We start from the raw sequence: 24,921 nt of genomic DNA on the forward strand, positions 1-24,921 counted from the left end.
TAATTCTGCCCATTGGGAGACATCAGCTCTTTTATGTTGGTCACAAGTCATAATATTTTTCTAGTAGAACAAAATCCAGCATTATGAGTACATATATGTGTATCCAATTTCTTTATGCCTGACATTTAGTATGGTCCAACTAGTAGAGAGACTCTTGAGAGATTGTCAAGAGAGGTGCACCCGACAATGGCATTTGTCAAGGTAGGAGACTCTTATTTTTTGGCCTGGACTGGAAATCATTAAATTCTGTCAAATGCCAGAGGGGCTGCTGTAAGATGCCAAAGACAGTCACTATTTATTGAGGGTGGGGGGGGGCTGTTTGGGTCTCTGGTATTCAAAATAGGACCTGGCATTTCAAGTACACAATCTGGATCTGGTACGATTTAACTGGGACAACAATGAACACCTCTAGATACAACAACAAATAGAGCCCTAAACTTAGGGGGTTATCAAAGGGCGAGTTGTTTTTTTACTTGAAAAATATGTGTTTTCAGGTGTATTTTTCAGACAAAAAAAATTATTTTTGAGTGATAAAAAACATTTTTTTTTTTTAAAGAAGTCAATTTTTTTAATTATATCCTGAAGCTGGAAATAGCTCGCATTGGAAAATAATCCAGCTAAAACCTGTCAAGGTCATGTAGAAGTCAATGGCAGAGGCCTCTTGAACCATTTGAAGATGATTGTAGCCTCCACAAAAGTTTTTAAATCAGAAGCACTCCTTTGATGTCTCTCCATGCCGTGCTGAAACGAACCAAACAACCCCGGAAGGCCTCATCATAGCAAGGAAGATATGGAGCACCAGCGGCATCTCATTCCATGAGCCTTCGCAAGAGTTAGAATCTTCTAAGATGTTTGCAGCCTTCATGATGTTCAGGTTTTTTTATTTGGTTTCCCTCAAAAACTCAATTAATTTGAGCGATTCAAGTTTTTTCCCCCCGTAAAATGTGATAAATTCAAGTATTTGCGTTTTTCACCCCTTAAATCGGAAAACATTTGAGTTGTGAGTTAATTCGAGGTATAAAAACACCTCACAAACTCGACCTTTGATAAATAACCCACTTAAAGTCAGTTTAAGGCAGGTGTTATGTACAAGGAACTCATATGCCCAAGCATGCTGAATCTAGGAACACTAAACAGGTCAACTGGTGAAAGCTGCTCATATAGAGGAGTGCCAATAGTCTCATATGTGTATGGAATCAATTGGTGCAATTCTAGTGGCTGAACCCTTGTTTTCTCAAATAAGCTCCTTAGTACATCTCTGAATTATTGTCCTTTGAAAAGAGAATGACAGTAGTATTCGTTTGGAATTCAGGATACCAACTACGTTTAGTGAGGACATCACACAAATTAGATGCATTATTTATAAACATGTATGATGAATCCTAATTTTGATTAAGTCATTTAAGTGTTAGATGTGACCTATCTAGGGGGTAAGGCTTGGCTTGATGACATACTAAGATATTTGGTTATTGTGGTTTTTTTTAGTTATTATGGCCTTAATTATTTCTTATAATAGTTATAAATAATACTTTTGTAATACAAAGTGCCAGAAGCCTGTACCAGCCAATCGTCAGGTAGCAGCAGGGTTATGGCATTTGGGCAAACTTTGGCAAGGCATAAGGCAAGGAGCTGACAATCCAGGCAGAAGCCAATAGCAAAGCTATGTAAATCCTAGGTTGCTGGGAACAGTTAGCACATACTCCCCTTGACCTTCTGCACAGAACATGCATCTGGACCACAAAAGAAAACAATGGCACTAACTGAGCACAATATGTCACAGGGATGGACTGGGTTCACAAGGAATAAATATATGAAACATCTGTGTTGCTAAACAACCACTCAGTGTACTCCTCACACCTACTGCACAACACTCTGAGGGGAGGCTGTTTCCAGTCAAACCAATACTTTCTGCCAAATGAAGACTCCAAAATATCATCTCCCATGTGACCTCCAGCTATAATGTTCCAGGATGTGGCTTTTAGCTGGGATTTGTTTGTCCTGCCTTTGGTAAAGTCTAGAGAAACAAGTGCATTGAAACAGAGCTCATGCCACAAGAATATTACTATTGCCAGTATGTTACACAAAGGCAGGCTGTACTATAAACCATTAAATACTGGTTATGAAGATTCCACTAACAAGACGGTAATTGGCCCATGTATCTGCTACTGAAAACAAATTTGCCAATCAAAACCTATGCTGGGCCTCTCTCCCAGCTATCCATATTTCATCACTATCCCTAAACTTCTCATATTGCCCCATTTATCTATGGCTGTTATTGGCACCTTCCCATGAGACTAAGGCCCTTCATACTTAAAACTAGTGCTAGCAGATTTTAGAAACTGCAATGAGAAGGAAAGCTACCAAAGCATTTTATTGCCAATAGATTAGCCACAGTAGTGCAAGCTACAACACTATGGGGGTTATTTATCAAAGTCCGAATTTATCTCAATATTTTGTGCTACAAACTCCGATCCCTTGGGTTTTTTACGCTTATTTATTATCACATTTTCCTGAAAATTTGCTATTCCGGAAAAAAAATCTAATTTTCACAAATTTTTGGGACTTTTTCACACGATTTTCACGATTTTTTCATAATTTTCACCCGAAAACTTCAGAGACTTCTCCGATTGACTTATATGCAACCTCAACAGGTCTGAGATGCTGGATTTTCAGATTCTGACTTTTCCATCCTCTGGGTTTAATAAATTCTGAAAAACTCATGATTTTTTTTAAAAAAATTCATGATTTTTGCATTCGGAGTTTAGTAAATAACCCCCTATATTTATTCTGCCAAATGCTTTACTATACCTGAAGTAAACAGCTCTAGAAGCTCTCTCTGTTTGTTTAGGATAGCAGCTGCCATATTCACTTGGGGTGACATCACATCAGTCCTGAGTTTCCCTGCTCAGTCATAGCTCTGGACTCAGATTACAGCAGTGAGGGGAGAAGGGAGGGAGAGAGAGAGGAGCAAACTGAGCATGCTCAAGCCCTAGCCCTGGAGGTTTAAGATGAAAACAGGAAGTCTGATACAGAAGCCCATGTGCACACAACAGAAGGAAATAAATGTGGTGTTTCTTTTGACAGAGGACTCAGAGCAGCATTACTTTGAGGGTTTACTGGAGTATTTATATAGACATTTCTGATAAAGCTTACTTAGTTTTAGCTTTTCCTTCTCCTTTCATAGCTTAAGGAGATCAATACTGATAACAGAGGTAACACCAGGCTTATCTGTCCCTGAATCACATACATATCTCTATTCTAATTATTAACGTGCCAGGGTAATTGCCATTTTTATTCTATCATCTGTATCTTTAATTAAATAAAGGAACAGTAACACCAAAAAATAAAAGCTGAAAAAAGGGTTACAGGTTACACAGCAGATAACAGATAAGCTATGTGGTATACAAAGGGACTTCAGAACTTATCTGTTATCTAATGTGTATCATGTGCTTGAATAGCTGCCCCCATAGCTACACAGCAGTGTATTTATATAAACTATATTTGCGCTTCTGAAACAAACACACCAGTTTTACCACTGCAGAGCAACGGTACATTATATTGCCTTTCCTTTAAAACACTTTAATTTTTTGGTGTTACTGTTCCTTTAAGGGTTCTTTACTGAAATAAAATAAAATGCTTACTTACATCACGTCCATAGACTTTCCATTTGTGTGTTATTTTATAACCCTGAAGTTTCCCATTCATCTCCGTAACTGGAGGATTGACCCACAACACTTCAACAACAGAACGAGAGTTATTTATCGCCACTGATATATTCTGTGGAGCAGCCGATGGAGCTGGAGAGAAATATTTCCATTTACAGTTGTAAACACAAATGAAAAGGAAAGTAGGAAACTCAGGCAGTATCAGGCAGATATCTCAGGCAGTTCATCTAGTTGATTTAGACAGTGGAAATTTGACAAAGAGCCAGATTTAATTTGAGGACAGAATCTCTTCCCATGATGTATCTCATAAAAACTCTAAAAAGTCTATGGAAAAATATGGTATTAAATTGAGAGACAAGGCGTTCCTGTCAAATCCAATCTGGGCCAGTATTACTTAACACAAGCATACTGTTTATTATATCAAAATACTGAAGATTCGGTCCTGAGGAAACACAATCCATAGAAAAGTTAAAGGGGTTGTTCACCTTTAAGTTAACTTTTAGTATGATGACGAGAATACTATTCTGAGACAATTTGCAATTGGGTTTCATTGTTTATTATTTAAGGTTTTTGAGTTATTTAGCTTTTTATTCAGCAGCTGTCCAGTCTGCAGTTTAGGCAATCTGTTTGCTATGGTCCAAATTACCCTAGCAACCACACACTGATGAATAAGAGGCTGGAATACGAATAGGAGAGGGCCTGAATAGAAAAGCACATAATTAAAAAGCTATAAAAAAATGAAGTTGCTTAGAATTGGCTATTCTATCACATACTAAGGGGCAGATTTATCAAGGCTCGAAGTGAATTAGTGGGAATTTTCGAAGTAAAAAAATTCAAAATTCAAAGTAATTTTTTGAATACTTCAACCATCGAATAGGATACTACTACTTCGAATTTACTTCGACTTCGATTTGAAGTAAAAATCGTTCAGATATTTGACCATTCGATAATCGAATTACTGTCTCTTTAAAAAAAACTTCGACTTCAAAACTCCACCAACTTAAACCTGCAGAAGTGCTATGTTAGCCTATGAGGACCTTCCAGAGCATATTTCTAAGTTTTTGGGTTTAGAAGTAAAATCGTACGTTAAAATCGTACGAGTCGAAGTACAATCGTACTACGATCAGAATACGATCGTACGATGAATAAAATCCTCCGACTTCGAATGTCGGAGGATTCTATTCGATGGTCGAATTTTGAAGTGTTTTCCACTTCGAAATTTTACCCTTGATAAATCTGCCCCTAAATGTTAACTTAAATGTGAACCACCACTTTAGTCGGAGGATTCTATTCGATGGTCGAATTTCGAAGTATTTTCTACTTCAATATTCGACCCTTGATAAATCTGCCCCTAAATGTTAACTTAAATGTGAACCACCCCTTTAAAGCTTTTGTTCAAGACCCAATGGTTAGTAACCTATTGGATGATGTTTTTAATACAGTATATATGTAAAGAACAGATATATGCAGGCCATACAAGCATTCTGATGTTTTTCCTGATGCTGTATGAGACATTTATATTGTGGCTTAGCTCTCATATCATTTTTGTTGCACTTGCTGTTACTCCTTGTACAGGTATGGGACCTGTTAACCAGAATGCTCAGGACCTGGGGTATTCAGGATAACGGATCTTTCGGTAATTTGGAACTTTATACCTTAAGTCAACTATAAAATCATATAAACATTAAATAAACTCAATAGGCTGGTTTTGCTTCCAATAAGGATTAATTCCATCTTAATGGGATCAAGTACAAGCTACTGTACTATTATTACAGAGAAAAAGGGAATCATTTTTAGAAATTTGAATTATTTGATTATAATGGATTCTATGGGAGACGGCCTTTCCGTAATTCGGAGCTTTCTGGATAAAGGATCCCATACCTGTAATTTATAAATCTACATTTGTATGTATACTGTATTAATAAGGAGACTATGTAATGTTAGGTCTCACATGTCATATACATGGCAAAATGTTTACCATACTCTAAAGAGTGTTGTAACTATAGAGGAGACAGACTAACAATTGTGTGTGTGTGTGGGGGACGGACACAGGTATCATTCCATGCAAATAAACATTTTATTGTGCCATGAAATTAATTGTTCAGAGACAACCCTCTTTGACAAGAATCCTTGAAGCACTGTGAGGATTGTATTTGAGCCTGTTGATTCTAGATAAATCTTTGATGAATTATATATTACCCTGATGGTAGACAGGAACATTGCATATGGACCAAAACCTAAACAGCCATACAAAACATGCAACACAGAGCCTAACTAGCTTATTTCCAAGCAAAGCATTAAGCACCCCATCTTCATTGCAATGCTACAATTTTTACCAGGATACTAAATGGTTTGAATTTTATACTGATAGGTTACAAAATTATGCAGGTTTGCCACACCCTTTGTGCACTGCTCTTTTGGTAGGTATACTCTGGATGGATCAATTTGCCCATTTGGCTTGTTAAGAAATGGACTATTTTCAATAGAAATAGAAAGTTTATCAACCTTGCATGTACGTGATGGAAATAATCATACTAATGATGTTGGTTTTGTTGCTATACAGCAACCCCAGAATGTGGGGCTCCCCTCCCTAGTGAGCCCTGAACAGCTGTGGGGTCTCAGCCTGAAAGCAAGTTAGGATGAGATTCGGCGAGAATACCTAGTGTTCTTCTATTTACCACCAAATTCTCTGTTTTGGAGATTTGGGGTAAACACTTATTTGGTCTTGTATATACTTTTGGTAATTGAAATTATGACTATGGCTTAAAGGAGAAGGACAGCTACCAAGGCAGTTTATTGCCAATAGATTAGCTACAACAGTGCAAGCTAAAACGCCATTTTTATTCTTTAGAATAAACAGCTCTAGACACTGTCTCTGTTTGTTTAGGATAGCAGCTGCCATATCTGCTTACTGTGACATCACTTCCTGCCTGAGTATCTCCCTGCTCGCTCATAGCTCAGATACCATCAGGGAGGGGAGGAGGAGAGGAGCAAACTGAGCATGCTCAAGCCCAAGCCCTGGAGGTTTAATCTGAAAACAGGAAGTCTGATACAGAAGCCCATGTTTACACAATAAAAGGAAAGAACTGAGGTGCTTTGAGGTGTCTTTTGACAGAGGACTCTGAGCAGCATTACTTTGAGAGTTTACTAGTATATTCATATAGACCTTTCTGATAAAGCTTTTAACCTTTCCTTCTCCTTTAAACCATAGTATAGATGTTTTCAAATACAGGGAACTTTGCTATGGTCCATTATCAAATGATGAATTTTAAAAGGTGTGTTTGAACCTAAAAAATCAGAATTTCTCTATTGTAGAAAAACTGTTGTGGTTGTTTTACAGTACTTACCCCCTTCTGTTGTACTGTTAACAATCCATAAACTTGGTGGAGACCAGCCCACTTCATTCTTACAGGAGACACTAAAGTAATATTTGGTATATGCCTTCAGTCTGTCAATCTGATATTCATAGGGAGGCACTGAGGTGTTAAAGTACCTTGTGTTGCTAGCATTTTCATGTAGATCTTCCTTCACCTGTAATTAAAAAATAAAAAATAAAACATACAGTAGCTCCTCATCTCTACTAGTCTTGTTATTATCTTTGGATTGTGCAATGGCACTTCCTATAAAACAGCAATTATATCAATACATGTTAGCCAAAGTCTTGTGTAATAATGGTTTCTCAATAGGGACAATAACTCTAAATGTCACTTGTGGGTGGAAAATCACAGAGATAATGATCTGCAGTTCTACATCATATACAGACTGTAACCCATCAACATAACTGTCAGCTATTTCACTCTCTGTCACTTGATAAAGCCCTATTTTCTTCTATTTAAATAAATCAACTATACAGAAGAATGGTGCTCATCTTTTGGACAGAAATAATTTTTGAAAATGGGTTTGTAGAATGCAAAGGAACTGGAATAGGGGTGCCCAATAATCATGCAATGCATGGTAGGTATCCTGTGAACTTTTTAGGGCTCAATTCTTGAATATTATAAAGCCCAGTACCATATTATTTTCACATATTGTCAGGTCTGACTGAGAACGATGGATATTGTGCCTCAACACCTTGTGATTCTGGCACATCTAAGCCTCAATAACTTCTTTATATCTATGTACTTTACAGCCAGAAGCCCTTGATGTATATTTTATCAAGTAGATTATTTTGTGTGCAGTAAAACTGAAATATTCCTAGCATCAATTTATCATCTAAAATATAAAAAAAACATGCAGTTTCATAACAGAATTTCCAGATATAGTGAAAAACCAAACCTACATGGTATAACTAAACATAGGGTGTAATGGAACATGTCCATTAAATTCATAATGTCATTGCTACTGACAGCAGGTTTTAATACATCTGTGTGTTATATAATAAACAAAAGTTTGCCCAGTTTGCCCAGATCTCGCAGCCAATCAGCAAATAGCATTAACAGGTCACCAGTTTAAATGCAAACACTTTACTGGTTGCTGTGTGTTACAGCACCTGGGCAAAATGAGTGCCTATTATTGCCTATGGGGGATTGCCTTAGCAATGAAAATAAATGAAATCTCAGTAACTGGGAACAAAATATGAACATTCCCAACAAAAGCCCAAATTCCACCGTAACAGTTACACCCTTTCCTGTGCCTCTTGGGGAATGCAGGAAACAGCCCCTTTTATAAGGCTTCCTGCACTGAACTGGAACAAAGGAATATTGCATGAGCACTGAGCAAAATATTAGCTTTGTGTACTTAAAAATCCACAGGGCATAACGTCTACCTTTTTTGTCCCAGCCTTAGACATAACTCCCAGTTTCCCTTTGCAAACATATAGCAGGTCACAGGCTCCTATTTGACTACACACGGCACCAGCTCATATTTACGTATTTTGTTTTACTTTTTATTTGAGAGCAATCAGCCATTTACATGAAAGCGCAGACAGCGTTAGAGTCAGGTGGGTGGTCTCTAAAAATGAGTCACAGTTCACCTCCAGCGTAACGGTTTTCCTAATTATTACACACTTTTTGGGCCCCGTTTGTTGAATGTTTACACTGCTATGTTTATATCTCCAGTGGAAAAAAGCATATACTTCATTTGCCTTCAATAAAGGATGGGTTCAGTGTTAAAAAGCAAAGGGGTAAAGGGAATTAAAACATACCTTGCCCCACTCAAAATTCAGCACCTGCATTCTAGATGCTGAAAGTCAGTGAAATTGATAATTCTTTTGTATATTTTCACTGAAAATAATGCAGGTTCGGGGTCTATTATCCAGAATACTTGGGGCCTGGGTGTTTTTCTGTAATTTGGGCATTACCAGATATGTAACAATGCTCAGACAATAGAGCTAAATCTTTAAAGCAAAGTAATAGGACCAAAAAGCATAGCCAAAGGACTTCTCTCAAGAAATGAAAGCTAGAACCAGTGTTGGCATCCTCTTCATATGGCATGACTTGCATTCTTTGGGCTTTTTCTGCTCAGTTTTAATTTAGCATGGTCTGTGTGTTTTGGCATGGGCCACAGTAAGGCATTCATACTCTTCTGCATCTTAGTGTTTGATATTAAAATATACAAAAAAAGAACATAGGTGAGTTATTTGTAAAATGTAATTTCAAATGAAAGCAGTATTTCTCTAACCCTTTCTATTCTCTTCACTTCTGAGAAACCAGGTGATTAACAGACCTGTGAAGAAGCAAGCAAGGCATTGCGGAAACTCAGGTCTTGGCTGCAGAAGGGCGACATTGTTTCAATGAATGAAAAATGGACAAATAATCATTTAATTTGCAATTACATTTTACAAGTAACTTTTAAATTAATGAAAAACAGACAGAATGCATTGTACATTGTGAAGGAGCAGGAAGGTCAGCAACCATTCAGCAGAAGTTCTACAGGCTCAAGTTTAGGGAGCAGCTCTATAGTGGCAGAGGAGAACATCAACATTATTCAGGCATCTTGATATTTGTTTTTAATAGGCTTTTTAATGGTTCTTAAGCTGACAGTTGCCAAGATTTCTGATTTACATATTCTCCCCCCCTTTTGGCTGAGGCCCCCTCCGGCAGCCACTCCCAGTGCCCTGTCCATATGCGCCAACCACCCCCTTCCTTCACCGATTGCATGAATATTCTCACTTCATCGTTCCTACCGGCACCCAGAGCACCGGGGACTTTGTTCACAGGAGATTTAAACAACTGTAAAAAATGTGTAGTACGTTCAGTCGTCACTGCTCAGGTATTCATAGGAACTAGCAAGCAAATTCAGTTGTTGCTTAAATCAAGCCGCATTTGTGTACCAACCACAAATCTCCCCCCTACGCTTCTTTAACTCTGCCCCTGGTCAACCTCTGCTGGCAGATCTATGGCCTTGTATAGCCACTGTAAAAATAAACTGAATTAATGATATTATACATAAACATGTCAGTACAATTCCTTAGCTAGCATCATCCCCAAATTTACCTGTATCATGCAGACACTCAGTGGAGAATAACCATCGAATCCAGGAATCCAGGATAATAAAATACCATGTGCCATGCTTTTAACAACTTCAACCTTGATTAATGGGGATGGGATACCTGTGAATAAAATGAATATATAAGAAAATACAACAAATACAACATTTTTGCATCACAAATTTTGCATTTGTTGACAGTATGTTTGAAGTCTACAATGTTACCCAAATGTAAGTTTCCAGCAAGGCAACCCTAGTCACAGCTGAACTGAATGAGCACAAAGGGGCATGAATGTGTGTCCATTAGTGCTCTTGTGCTCAATCCTGGGGCATTAATAAATGAATGTTTTTCTCCAGAGTAAATGATCAAGCATTTAATTGAGTGCCCTGCCATAAGGAAGGAGATAAGTACAGGGCTCCTTTGCAGCCTTGCTCTTCTGAACCCATGGGACAGGGTGCAAAGTGTGAATAGCATTGAGGCTTGTTCCTGTTCTTGCTTGAACCCTGCTCAGTGTGTAATTAATGATCTTACCAGAAACACAGACATAGAAAAAGATAAAATGTTAGTGCTGGTTTATTAAAGAAAAAACAACTTTTTTTAGTAGCGTTGGAGGACTTTTTCAAGAATGTTCTCATTCAATTGACAAATATACTATAAAATCTAAACATCTGAACTGAACTCCACAATCAAGAATTCAGGGAGCTGGGATACCCAAACAGCTCATGAAAGAGAAGTCTTGTGATGTAACATAGACCTCTTTCTGTTTCGCTACTTTTATAAGACATTATTTACCATTTTTTCTTTTTGCAAATAGGGGAAGTCATTATCGTTCGCCTGTGTCACTCATTAGTCAGCAGGTTGCCTCTGTACCCAGAACAAGAAGTGAAATCTTACCCCCTCTGGTTTATTGGTCATATGAGAACTCCTAATTTCTTCGCAAAGAAAAATATTTTTTTCAAGAAAGTTGACTTTGTTATAGGTAAAAGTGCACGGATGATAACTTGCTGCCTTCCTGTTTTACATGACTACAGTAGGGTAGCCAGATCACTTCCAAAGGCACAATGCACCCTCCCCTGTCCTTACTAAATTACCCTCTTCATCTTCATTCTCATCGTTCCTGCCCCAGTTCACAAGTTAAATTACCCTTTGCTCTGTTTGCAGCAGGCATATGTGCTTGCATTATAAAACCGAAATAACAGGCATTGATTTTTCTGTGAGCCAAAGAATGTGCAGCATTACAAAGCTGTTTGAATTAAATAAGCAAGTCGGATTAGCTTTCTAAACTCTCAGGGATGTCATCCTATTTTATTATGGCACATTTCCAAGGCTGGAAGGAAAAAAAAGACAGCTTAGACAAGTCTCCCCATTAATCCCCAGATCAGACAGCTAACCCCTCAACAATAAAGTAACTGTCAGGGGCCAACACACACCAGGGCTTGTCTGTTTGGTTTCATTTGAGCACAAATTATGGTACCACTGAAAGGGATTTGAGAGTGCACTAAATATGTCTGTTTCAAAAGAAAACAGCTGATCCTGGCCCCATAAACCTCCCAATATTCTCAAACTTAAAAAGAACAGCTAACGCTTAAAGGAATAGTAACATAATATAATAAAAGTGCTTTAAAAATGGTATAAAAATAATAACAAAATATAATGCAGTGTTGTCCTGCACTGGTAAAACTGCTCTGTTTGCTTCAGAAACACTACTACAGTTTATATAAATAAGCAGCTGAGTAGCAATGGGAGCATTCAAAGGAGAAAAGGCTCAGGTTACACAGCAGATAGCAGATAAGCTCTGTAGAACATAATGGTGTTATCGGTTATCCATTATTTAACCTGTGCCATATAGCCTTTTTTTCAATTTCCTCCATTGCTACACAGCAGCTTGTGTCTGTTTCTGAAGCAAACAGATCAGTTTTACCAGTGCACGCAACATTACATGATAGTTGTATTACTTTAAAACACTTTAATTGTTGGGGCTTACTTTTCCTTTAACAAAGAATGAGGCTTGAAATGTTACACATGAGGGCTCATTTACAATGCCCCACACAGTGTGCAATAGAGAAGGGTGGGGGATGGAGGAGGTAAGTAGGTTTGACCCTCTCAACTTGTACCTTGCATTCAGGGGTGTGGTATGGAGGGCCAGTAGGAACAATCTGCATCAGGGCCCTGTCCTTACCACCTGCCCAAAGGCAGGTCTAGCCAGGTCTCTTAATGCTGTTCGATTTGACATGGGGAAGAAGAACACCTTGGGACTTTTCAGGGAGGATATACAAAATTCGGGGGGTTGTGGAAGCACTCTTAAGGCTAAATTGAAGTATATTTAAGTATGATGGAAGTGCTACTTACAATGCACTTCCCTGGTCCCCTGGCTCATAAGTAATTCAGTATAAATGAAAGTGCATGTGTTTTACAAAACAGGGGTTTTTGGTTACAAAGTTATGATCATAAAGTTGAAAAGCCACCGTACCACGTCAAGGTAAACCCCATATGGCGGTCCCTAACTTGTTTATCTCAGGTCATAGTATAAAAAGACTTAGTTCTCTGCATAATAGCATTACTTGTATTCAGTGTATGTTGAACATTGGTTTCAGTCTGAAGGCTGAATCCTCCCCTGCCAGTAAGCGGCTTTTAAGAGAGAGAGGGAGAGAGAGAGATTGCCCAAACCAACGCCCATATTTAAAAGCATAGGACCACCATTAGTATAAAGGGGTGGAGACAATGGAACAGACTAGGGGTGGGCAACAGAGAAGAAATGGGACAGTGGCGCGGCCCTGATGTGGCACCCCAGTCTGACGCTGTTTGCACCCTAGGCCCGTGCCTCTTCTGCTTACCCCTAGTTCTGGCCCTCATCCTTAGTAACTCCTAATCTTTTTTCTGCTTAAACTGCTACCTACTCACAAAACAGTGTGTATTATAAAAACCACTGTACATGAATAATTAGCTTTTAGTTCAGATACACATTACGTGGCAGCTCATAAACAGATAAAACAAATAAACAGACCTTTAGCATCTCAACCTTCATATTTAAATTGTTGAAGTCAGAGCTGATTCTGGGGCTGCTGCCGCCCCACTCCCCTGTTCCATACTTAGAACTTTAGCGTTGGAGCAGATCATGGGGGCTGCATCGCTAGTCAGAGCTATAACATTCTCTACATTAGTGGAGCTGAATTCCCATTTTAAAAAACAGAAATTTGGCTCTTAAAGTTACAGAGGCAGCTTTTTGTCGCCCCTGATAACTGGTCGCTCTGAGACATGGATCTCTCTTTGTCTCATGGCTAAAACTCAAAACATATACTTTAATGCTTTAACATACCAGTAACTCGCAAAACAAAAGTTGTGCGGATTAAAGCACAACATGAGGGATGTGAAATATAACTCACCAAAATTCATTAAAAATATATATTATATACATAAAATTTACATGCATTAAAGGGCATGTAAAGCCTACATTTGCCTACCATGTATATAAGTTGGCCATATCTTCCCCTCCCAAGCCACATCATTTGTACTGAATATACCTTCCTCCATTTGCCAACGCCATCACATTTTCCTAAACCAAATAGCTTTCACCAGGCTGCCATTTTTCCTCCAACACATCATCAGTAACATTGAGACATGTGAGCTGTAAAGTTCATGCAATGCAGAATGCAGGTTTGCACAGGCACAACATACTTTGATAAAAAGTTCTGCTGGGGTTGAGCATTGAAATGTTTAAGTTGAGCTCAGGAGAGGTGGTTAGGAGAAAAAAAATAGGATTACACAGGTAGAGCAGAGTTTTTATGGGAACCAGCAATGCCATCTCTTCATTGGCTGTTAGACTGGAGGGTGTGTTTGGTAATCTGAGCTGAAAAGAACTGAGCATGCTCATGAGCCAACAGCCAAAGCAAATTCCTGAGGGATGGGGCAGAGTGGGTTAGAGGAGGAGAAGGATTTCTAAATGATTAAGGGGATGCTGCAGCCTTACTGTTAACATTTTAACAACCAAAATGGCAGGTATCTAAAGATTTCAAAGAGGCTGTTCACTGATCCAATTTTTGTTGGGGGGTTTACACGTCCTTTAATATTAACGTGATCAATCAGGTTTGATCCTACAATTGACAAAAGATGACTTGGAGTTACTACTAAGTTACCTAAACCAAAGTAATGGCAAATTGAACTACCTGGCACAATTTTACCAAAGGCAATATATTCTTATATTATACCATATTCTTATATCTCTTTATTGCAAAATAGTTCTTAGTTTCATTTAAAAATGACACTGTGCATCTTAGCACCATACTTAAATTCCATACTCGCAATGGAATAAATATTTGGAAGCATTCCAAATGAGAAAATTCACCATTTTGCATAAATCTATTCCGTAAGCTGCTTCAAAGGAAATAATTTTCTCCTATTGTTCTACAGATGTGCAATTGCTGTGTTCATCACTTCCTCTGGAATGTAGTGAATGTAGAAGTAAGTAGAGGAAGGAAAACTATGATTCATTGCTTCCTAAAATACAGTTAGAATTAGGTTTTCAATAGGCTAAATTACTGTAAATGTATTTGAAAGCAATTTCCACCATCCATAAAAGGCAAAGGCAGATCTATGTTCACATGTAACAGACAACTATATATCTATAAAGTTTTATTGCTGGTAGGCATGATTATTCATATCCATTCATAAGGTTGTTTTCAGTTAGTAAAATGACGTAGCACAATGACCTGACATCTGGTCCAGGTTCGTTACTGAATCTTTTTCTGGTGGTCATAAATTATGTTGTCTTAAAGGAATTGTTCAGTATAAAAATAAAAACTGGGTAAATAGATAGGCTGTGCAAAATAAGAAATGTTTCTAATATAGTTAGTAAGGCAAAAATGTAGGGGCACATTTACTAAGGGTTGAAGTGAATTTTCGAATTTCAAAAACTTTGAATTTGGAAGTCATTTTTGGATACTTCGACCATCAAATAGGCCAAATTCGACTTAGATTCGAAGTGAAAAACTTCGAAAATCAAAGTAAAAGTTTGACTTCAACACTTCGCCATCTTAAACCTGCCGAATTGCTTTTTAGCCTATGGGGGACCTCCTATAACCTATCTTGAGTGTTTGGGCAAGTTTTGAGAAATCAAAGGATTTTTGGTAAAAAATTTTTGATTAAATCGTTCAAATCGTTCCATTCGAATGATCTCATCATACGATCGTACGATATTAAAAATCCTTCAACTTCGAATATCGAACTACCCCATTCGATGGTCGAATTTCGAAGTTTTTTGCACTTCGAAATTCGACCCTTGATAAATATGCCCCATAACGAATGAGTGACTGGATGTGTAACATAATAGCCAGAACACTACTTCCTGCTTTGCAGCTCTCTTGGTTTTCACTGATTGGTTACCAGGCAGTAACTTGAGGGGAGGCCACATGGGTCATATCTGTTGCTTTTGAATCTGAGCTGAATGCTGAGGATCAATTGCAAACTCACTGAACAGATATGTACCATGTGGCCCCCCTTCAAGTCACTGACTAACTCAGAGTTAGAGAGCTGAAAAGCAGGAAGTAGTGTTCTGGCTATTATATTAGACATCGAGTCACTCCAGCCTTTATACATTAAATTTTTGGCTAACTAACTATATTAGAAACATTTTTTATTTTGCACAGCCTATCTATTTACCCAGTTTTAATTTTTAAAATAATGGTACTCTGCGGTTGTACCAGTGCTCTCTTGGAGTTACAGCAATTGAATGGCCAACCAAGTCAAATCCAATCAAAGGGGTACATGTACCACATATTCACCCACATGTAATAAAAGACACTAAGTTTGCCCAGTACGGTAACCCGTAGCATCAAGATAAATTAATAAGAAATTAAGTTTGCTTTTAAACAGATGACCAGCAAATCTTACCTGCTGATTGGTTGCTATGGGTTACTGCACCTGGGAAAACTTAGTGTTTTTATTAAATAACCCCCTTATCACACCCCTGCAGCAAACCTGATACATACCATATGGTCTTGTCCCTTAATGCAATCCTTCTGGAAAGAAGTCATCTCTTATGGTGCACAGATGATTGGGAAACCTCTCCAAGCACATATAGAATGGGCCCTATTCAGCAATCCCACTTCGTTCACACAAATAAAAAAAAACTGAAAAGCACCTCATGGGGAGACTGGCTGCAGCAACCAGGAAAACAATACTGCAACAATGGCTACACACTGATCCCCCTCCATTGGTATTAGTATAACAAAAATTACATCACATATTCCATATGGACTGGTTGGAAACTGTAACCAGGAAAGAACATGATACACCGAAATTCTTCAACACCTGGTCTACCTATATATCACACCTCCCACAACGGATCAAATGCCTCACAATCTTCCCTTTTCAGGCATACGCCATGGTATGATATGGAAACTCTCAAAGGCCACCCTTTGCTCATGGAATCATCCCAATACTTGACAACATTGCAACAAGAATCTTTACAATCCGATACCGCACCTCCCAGAAGTCATCAAACTAACAGATTGCTGACCTCTTATCTAACTCACCCCTCATAGGATCTACATCCGCCCCCCATGCTTTTCATCGTAACTGAGCTGAATGTTTAAATTGTTATTGAAATGTTTATGTTTGATATCATAATCACTACAATCTCTGCTCCGTGAAAACATGTCAGAATATGTCTTGTGATTTTGCTTTATCACCTCAAATAAAAACAAGTTATAAAAAAAAAAAAATAATAACCCCCTTATACATGTATGAGACCTGTAATCCAGAATGCGCAGGACCTGGGGTTTTCCGGATAACGTATCTTTTCATAATTTGGATCTTCGTACCTTAAAGTGTACTGAAAAATCATTTAAACATTAAATAACCCCAATAGACTGGTTTTGCCTCCAATAAGGATTAATTATATCTTAGTTTGGATCAAATACAAGGTATTGTTTTATTATTATAGATTAAAAGGAAATCATGTTTAAAAATGTGGATTATTCCGATAAAATGTAGTCTATGGAAGCCTTTCTGTAATTCGGGAACTTCAGGTTTTTGGAAAAAAGGATCCCATACCTATAGTACTATTTGGTTTTGCATCCAATTGCCCTGACAGCCCACAATTGAGCTTGTGAACCCAATACAAGCTTTAAATGATAAAAAATTATTTATTATGACCACTACCCTTATCCGCCAAGTGACCTTCAAATATGACCAAGCCAAGCTAAATTACAGCCCTTTTGTTTGTTCATGACAAATGGTTGATATGATGGGATCACTTTTCCTTTAGGAGACAAGATACATGTAGCTACTAATCACATAATAAAATAATGTAAATTCTCCTTCATGGTTTAAAGGGGTGATAATCTGTTCAATCAGACGCAATAACCACATTTGATATTTTCCTGAATCCCTTCAATCACCTACTCATTTATAATAGCACATCAAGTAGATGTTTTGGAATCCCACTTCACAGCTACTGTATTTGGGATTAACATCTGCTTCAATGTTTTATGGTGTCTCCAACATGTTACCTTCAGCTGTATCTTATAATTGTCCTATTTCTCCCACCTCCAGCTCATTGCAAAGCTCCCTGATATCTCCACATTACCCCCTCTTAGGTCATCAAATGCTTGCCACTTTTTACAACCTATAATATAAAATTACTCCAAATTTAAAGGCTATAATCTGTTTGAAGGAGAATGTAATGGGCCATTGTGTACTTACATTGTGTACTTTTTCATTTGTTCTTTAACATTGCAGTGAGTACTATGTCATGGATTATTAATGTCAAGAAGGGATTTTACATTACTTTCAATATACATGCCTTAACCTGATAACAATGCAGAACACGAGAAGAAAAGGAAATAAAAAAGTTAAATCAAATAAAAAGAAAATAACCTTTATAGTGAGTTATTACAAAACATTTAGTTTACACCTTACTAGAACACTGTTCATCTACCTTAGTGGTAAAAGTGGCTGTGCTATTTCCCACTTAAAGTTGTGGTGCGGTGATATTCCCAGTTAGCCCACACCTCATCATATTTGGCCCTGGTATTTTTATGGAAAGCGGACAGGAACTCCATTCTTTTTACCTCTTCAATTAGATTGCAGAGCTGCATTATTTTTTAAAGGCAAAGTAAAGCTTAACAAAGAAGTAGGGTAGCAATACTGCATATTATGCTTTGGGCTTATTAACCAACCCAAGGCAAGAGCACATATAAGCATGTGAGTGTCACTAACACTCCTAACAATGTCCAAGATGGTTACCCCCCTCCCCCAAGCACAACTGACTATTTGTTAACAGGTTGTTCTATATAACAATTAAAATAATATTATTAAAGAACAATTAAATTAAAATAATTGTTCCTATTACAATAATAACCCCTAAATAACATCATCATTGAGAACACTTCATCAGATTACCCTTGTCATTCCCTGTGTAATTCATAAATGAAAGGGTTCTGCTTTAGGATCTGAAGAGCTATTTCTAGAGCTCTACACAGCTGTAAAACAAGTATAATATTACACTCTCACTTTGACAGAAGGGTCAGGAAATCCTTACAAGGAGAATTACTTCATGTTAATCATCACGGAAATGTACTTTTCTTTGACTTAGTCATACCTTTTATATTGATCCTTACATCATTGGACACAGTCAGGCCTTTTTTATTGTGTGCTTCACAGCTGATTATTGCAGCTTCTTCTAGACCTATTGCAGACAGACAAAAAATATAGGTTTTACTTGTTAAATCTAGAAAAAAATACACTCCCATAGCAACTGCAAATTTGCCTATTACTGCTTTTTCCTTTAGCCAATATACCGTATATACTCGAGTATAAGCCGTCCCGAGTATAAGCCGAGGTACCTAATTTTACCTCCAAAAACTAGGAAAGCTTATTGACTCGAGTATAAGCCTAGGGTGAGAAATGCAGCAGCTTCTGTAAGTTTCAGTCAAAAAATTGAGGGTTTCTGCTCCCATTGGAGGTGCCGGCGTCTCGTTTTTGGATGCCGGCGACCATTCTTGGAGGCCGGCGAATATTATTGGAGACTATTCTTGGATGCTGGCGACTATTCTTGGACGCCGGCGACTATTCTTGGACGCCGGCGACTATTCTTGGGCGCCGGCGACTATTCTTGGGCGCCGGCGACTATTCATCCGAGTATAAGCCGAGGTAGAGTTTTTCAGCATATTTTGGGAGCTGAAAAACTCGGCTTATACTCGAGTATATACGGTAATACAATGCAAATATAATACAAAGTATTTTCAGTGTTTTAGTTAATCGAAATAGTTTTACGTTTGGGTAATGAAAGAATATCTGCATGCATTGTCGAAAAGTTGAAAATATTTGTATAGTTATTTTGAATATTTTTTAATTATTGTGACTGAGCCCCCTATCTTTGGAGGCACATTACATTGCTTGCTTAACGGGGTGGTTCACTTTTAAGTTATTTTTTTAGTATGTTCAAAAAATTGCTAATTCCAAGCAACTTTCACTAACGTTCACTTCTGCCTAGCGAAACCTCGTTAGTACACTTAGCAGAGCAGGTAAATACAGGTAATATATATACGTATGTCTTTATTAGAGATGTTGGTGCAAATGCTTGAAGTGGCCACTTGTTATTAAATATGTTCCAGGAAGCAAAATAAACACAAAAGAGATTCTCTAATGCATAGATATGAGCCCACCCTAAAACAAATGTGGCATCCCCCTCAAATAATTAAACAAAAAATATTAAAACAAAAATATTTAATAGTTTCAACTTTCAAAGACAATCTTACTTTAAAATATGAAAGTAATTTTTATAACTTATCAGCATACAGAATATGATGTCACTGACATAACATTGAGGAGGATGTAGCTTCAGCTTATTATTCATCTTATTAAGGAAACTTTGGCGAAAGTGGTAACATAATGGAAAATTCGCACTTTAGTGAATTTGCGGAGTTCGATAGTTTGAGCGAAAAGGCAAAACTTTGATAGCGATATACTCTTTCACTCAATGTACTCTTTTGCTACGCCTGTTAAAAAATTGGCGATTTCTCTGTGGATTGGATTTCTGGCAAATTTCCTAGCTACAGCCACTTCACCCTTTAATAAATTTGCCCCAAAGTCAGCAGCTTATTGCCCAGTGTATGGGGCCCTCCGATGGGCTTACACGATCTGAAAACCAGGCTTAAAATCCTGTTGGATCAAGGGCTGCACTGATTTTTAATGCAGCCCTCATCTGCATTACCAGCATTGTATTCTGATCGTGTATAGCCACCTTTAGTTTGGTCTTTGCAAAGTAGTTAAAGGAACACTAACATCAAAAAATTAAGGTGGTTTAAAGTAATAAAAATATAATGTAGTGTTGCCCTGCACTGGTAAAACTGCTGTGTTTGCTTCAGAAACACTACTATTGTTTATATAAATAAGCTGCTGTGTAGCAATGGGGGCAGCCATTCAAAGGAGAAAAGGCTCAGGTTACACGGCACATAAGTTCTGTAGAACATAATGGTGTTATCTGTTATGTACTATTTAACCTGTGCAATATAGTTTTTTTCAATTTCCACCATTGCTACACAGCAGCTTGTTTATATGAACTATAGTAGTGATTCTGAAGCAAACACATCAGATTCACCAGTGTAGGACAACAGTACATGATATTTTCATTACTTTAAAATGCTTTGAATTTTTGGTGTTCATTGTTCCTTTAATTAACTTACCAGTAGACAAACCCCTCCTTTGTTGTGACTTGTTTGTTGTGAGTGGGAGGTCAATATGCAGCGGTATTATCTGTTTTACTGCAGCTCTAGAGAGATACATTTCCATATTCTACCTGAGCAGTCACCCAGGGCATCATTCATTGGAGGCCCATTGTTCACTGGTGACCCTTGTGCCCAATGTCACCAATTTTCAATTAATATTCAGGCAATCTTTGTCCTGCTAGGTCAAATTAGGCTGATCCAATCATCTCGCCAATCTTCATATAATGTAGACCTGTGCATCATATAAGAAGGCAACTGCAGCAATGGGCCAACGTTGTTCTTTACCAAATGGATTTTCCAACTGGTCGGTTATCAGCAGTGACGGAACTAGGTGGGGGCGGGCCCTGGTGCAGGCCGTGCAGCCGGGCCCCGCCCCCAACATCGTCCGTGCGGCAGCTGCAGAATCCAGTCGGCGCGTGACTGCTTTGGGGCCCTGCGGGGGTGCGGGCCCTGGCCCAATTGCACCCCCTGCTCCCCCGGTAGTTACGCCACTGGTTATCAGTCAGCAGGTCACATAGACAAATAAGGTTCCAATAATGGGCTAAGTTGGCAGATTGTATCTGCTTACATATGCCCAGCTTCAAGGATTGAGATCACAGCCCTGAAACAGGGAAGCTATAAACATGCAGACATGGGCAAGCTAACTGTATCACTACATAATGCACACTCCATCAGCAGTTGTACAACCATGCAATATTATCTCTCCAGCAATGGCAATTAGCCCCAGCATCATGGCCATTCTACAGGTGCCCTGTTTTAAAACAACTGGCGACCCTACCGATAAACGGAATGGGTTATATTTAATTTTTTTCATGAGCAGCAACGGTTAATAAATGCCTCCCCTTACTCTGAACTTTCAGCCACAAAAGGAAATAAAGTTGTGCCAATTTTCCATGCTATTAAAAAACGCTGTTATTATCTCGGTAAAAGAAGCCAAACCCTTGTCTCAGTGAGACTTGGCTTTTACTATTGAGTGTTGTTTTTAGATCTACCAGGCAGCTGTTATCTTGCGTTAGGGAGCTGCTATCTGGTTACCTTCCCATTGTTCTTTTGTTAGGTTGCTGGGGGGGGTGACATCACTCCAACTTGCAGTACATCAGTAAAGAGTGACTAAAGTTTATTAGAGCACAAGTCACATGACTGGGGGCAGCTAGGAAACTGACAATATATCTAGCCCCATGTCAGATTTCAAAATTGAATATAAAAAAAATCTGTTTGCTCTTTTGAAAAATGGATTTCAGTGCAGAATTCTGCTGGAGCAGCACTATTAAGTGATGAGTTTTGAAAAAAAAACATGTTTTCCCATGACAGCATCCCTTTAAGGATTTGGAAGACATCAGGGTTTTTGACTTTTTAAGGGAAAAAAACATGATTATACACATGGTAAAATTCAGAATATCCATATCATAATGCTTTTTATGGCATCTGAGTAGGTCGGAGCTGACATGATAAAACTGAACATTTTGAGTATTCTATATAGCAGAACCTCAAACAACTCATGATGCTTTCATAAGTAAAACATGTCTGCCATAAGTTCACAGCAGTCAATAAAATATTTGATTTTCCGATGGCGAGAGTTAATTTATTGGCCCCTTAGACAGGTTTATTTGGACTAAAATAACCCAACTGCCTAACCACACTTATTGTATAACTGTACAAATTCCCAGCACAGACTGCAGTCTCTAAGTAGCTTTTAAATCAGCACCGAGTATTAACTTTATATAATCACAAATTATTCTACTACCAACCAGATTTTCCTATATATTCTCAATATACTATAGTTACAAGAACAGAGAAAATATATAAGAAGCTTAATGGGCCCCTTAATGGGAAATTATGCGCAGCAACAGGATAACAAAGCTACTTGGAAACAAACATCATGTGATAGCTTTCCTAATACCAGCTTTTAGAGAGCCACATATGCAAAATCAGTTTACTGAATATAATCTTTATTTTATATACAAAGGCCACACATATGGCCATGGTCCAAGGTCTTCTGCTACCAGCATCCATTTACCCTTTCTGCCCAAGTTTGCATAAACCTACCTGCTTGCTGTCAGCAACCCCTTCTTTTCTGGCACCACCTACTTGCTACCAAACCCTACCCCTCCCCCCCATTCCCATGTCATACAGAAATGAGAGCCCAGTAGGAAAGGATGGGAACTGTACAGCTTTTTGCCACCTTTTGGGGCAAGGAAGTCCAGGCAGGAGGTGGTAGTGATGTAGGGAGTGGGTGGTGATATTTATGGGGCTGGGTGGTGACATCAGGGGGAGGATTAGGACATGGTGATCCTCAATTGGCTAATCAAGAGTCCTGTCCAGATTTCCTAATTTGAAAATTCAGACAGAAAGTCAGAAAACCGGGCTCTCTGGGTGAAAACTGAAGAGGTGGCGACTCTTCTTGCATAAAAGGCTATTGTGTGCTTTTCTCCAAAAATGTTACTACATTCAAAATAAATGAAACATGTGAGGGCCCATTTATTATTATGGTGCACACTTTACAACTTGCCCCATGCCATTCAAATAGTACATAGGGTTGCCACCAGTCCAGTTGGCCAATCCATTGACGTCATGAATCCATCTACAAACATCACCGACCCCACCCACTGATGTCATCCTTCCACCCCATCAACATCATCCACCCACCCCTTATTTTGAGTTCTGAACAATGGGAAGGTGGCAACGCTAATTGTATATCAAACTATGCAACTCCTTGTGCTCACCAAATTGAGTGAAACAAAATGAATGCAGCACTTGGGGCAGTAGGTAGGAGGGACATAGACTTCCCCAGTTGTGCCTATAGCCTGCACATTATTTAGACATAAAAGCTAAGGAACACTATGTGCCACAAGATGCATAAGAATCATGTATTTACTAACAGTCAGGGGTAGACATTTAGGGGCAGATTTATTAAGACTGGGGTTGTATTTTTTGGGGGGTCAAAACTCACATTTTAGAGGTTAAAAATGTTTTTAATTAATTTAAAAAAAAAAAAAAAATCAAAATTAAAAAATATTCGAGATTTATTATACTCTGACCCTGGAAATACACCACCTAAAACCTGAAGAGTTACTGTAGAAGTCATTGGCAGAGGTCCCTTGAACCATTTGAAGAGGTTAAAAGCCTGCTTGATTTTCAAGTTTTTTGGAGGGTTTTAGCCCTATACTCGAAATCTAGAACTCAATTCGAGTTTTTTTTTAGCTGAAAACTCGATCAATTCGAATTTTCAGGTTGCGGGACTCAAACTCGCACATTCAGGTTTTTGCCATTTGAGTATTTCTTAAATAAGATACCATTCGAGTTTCGAAGTCATTCGAGTTAAAAAAACTCTAACACTCGACCTTTGATAAATAATCCTTTTAGACTTTGATCATGCAGAGAATAATAAACCCCAAGCCTACAGATTCCTATAAAGAGACAAGTTGTGCAGTAGAATTTCTCTGATGTCACCAGATTCAATATGGCTTTTGCCTATGAGATACAAGGGCCGTTTAAAAAAGAGTAGCAAGATAATCGTTTATGGAAAGAATAAATATGGCGCTTTGGGAGCGGAGAAGTGGATGTTAAACAATGTTAAATCTCTATTTGGTGAGCACCCTTGTATTTAATGACACAATATTATCCAAACAGATACAAAAGTTGCTCCTAAATTTAATGAAGTGTCAACTATTCTATATAAGTCTCCTCATTCTAAGCAGCAGTGACAGTAGCATAAGTATGACATCATCGTACTGCTGAGCCTCTGAATCACAAAGCCACCATGCAGCTGAAATTGTCCTTCTTCCTTTTTTTACTTCCTCTCTCTATATTTCCTATTTTTTCTCATGTTTGGACAGCCTATGGCAATCAAGTCCTTAAGCATTTAAAAACACTAAAGAAAAATCTTTCATAAGCTTAAAGGGACAGATATCATGAGTGTCAACCAGTGGGAATGGTAGCTCAGGGGTCCCCAACCTTTTTTGGCCCGTCTACCAAAGAAAAGACACATTTTTTTGCAAGGACCGAGGGGGGGAAGTCGGGGTAGGGAAGGGGGTCAGAGGGGGTCAGGAGAGGTCAGGCATTCGGGAGGGGGTAAGAGGGGTAGGCGTTCAATTTGGCGTGC

At 38.4% G+C, this 24,921-nt stretch overlaps 1 protein-coding gene across 3 annotated transcripts in view; it reads right to left on the bottom strand.

Moving 5' to 3' along the window:
• Positions 1–24,921, bottom strand: part of mertk.L (MER proto-oncogene, tyrosine kinase L homeolog) — a 77,600-nt gene that overhangs the window by 29,508 nt on the left and 23,171 nt on the right. For all 3 annotated transcript variants that reach the window (XM_018262885.2, XM_018262883.2, XM_018262884.2), the window contains exons 5-8: positions 18,692–18,778; positions 10,100–10,215; positions 7,013–7,196; positions 3,646–3,797 (exon numbers count right to left, since the gene is read on the bottom strand). In XM_018262885.2, coding sequence (XP_018118374.1) covers positions 3,646–3,797; positions 7,013–7,196; positions 10,100–10,215; positions 18,692–18,778 — 539 coding nt within the window. The remainder of the gene's footprint in view (positions 1–3,645; positions 3,798–7,012; positions 7,197–10,099; positions 10,216–18,691; positions 18,779–24,921) is intronic.

This window comes from Xenopus laevis, chromosome 5L, assembly GCF_017654675.1.
Source record: "Xenopus laevis strain J_2021 chromosome 5L, Xenopus_laevis_v10.1, whole genome shotgun sequence".
NCBI lineage: Eukaryota > Metazoa > Chordata > Amphibia > Anura > Pipidae > Xenopus > Xenopus laevis.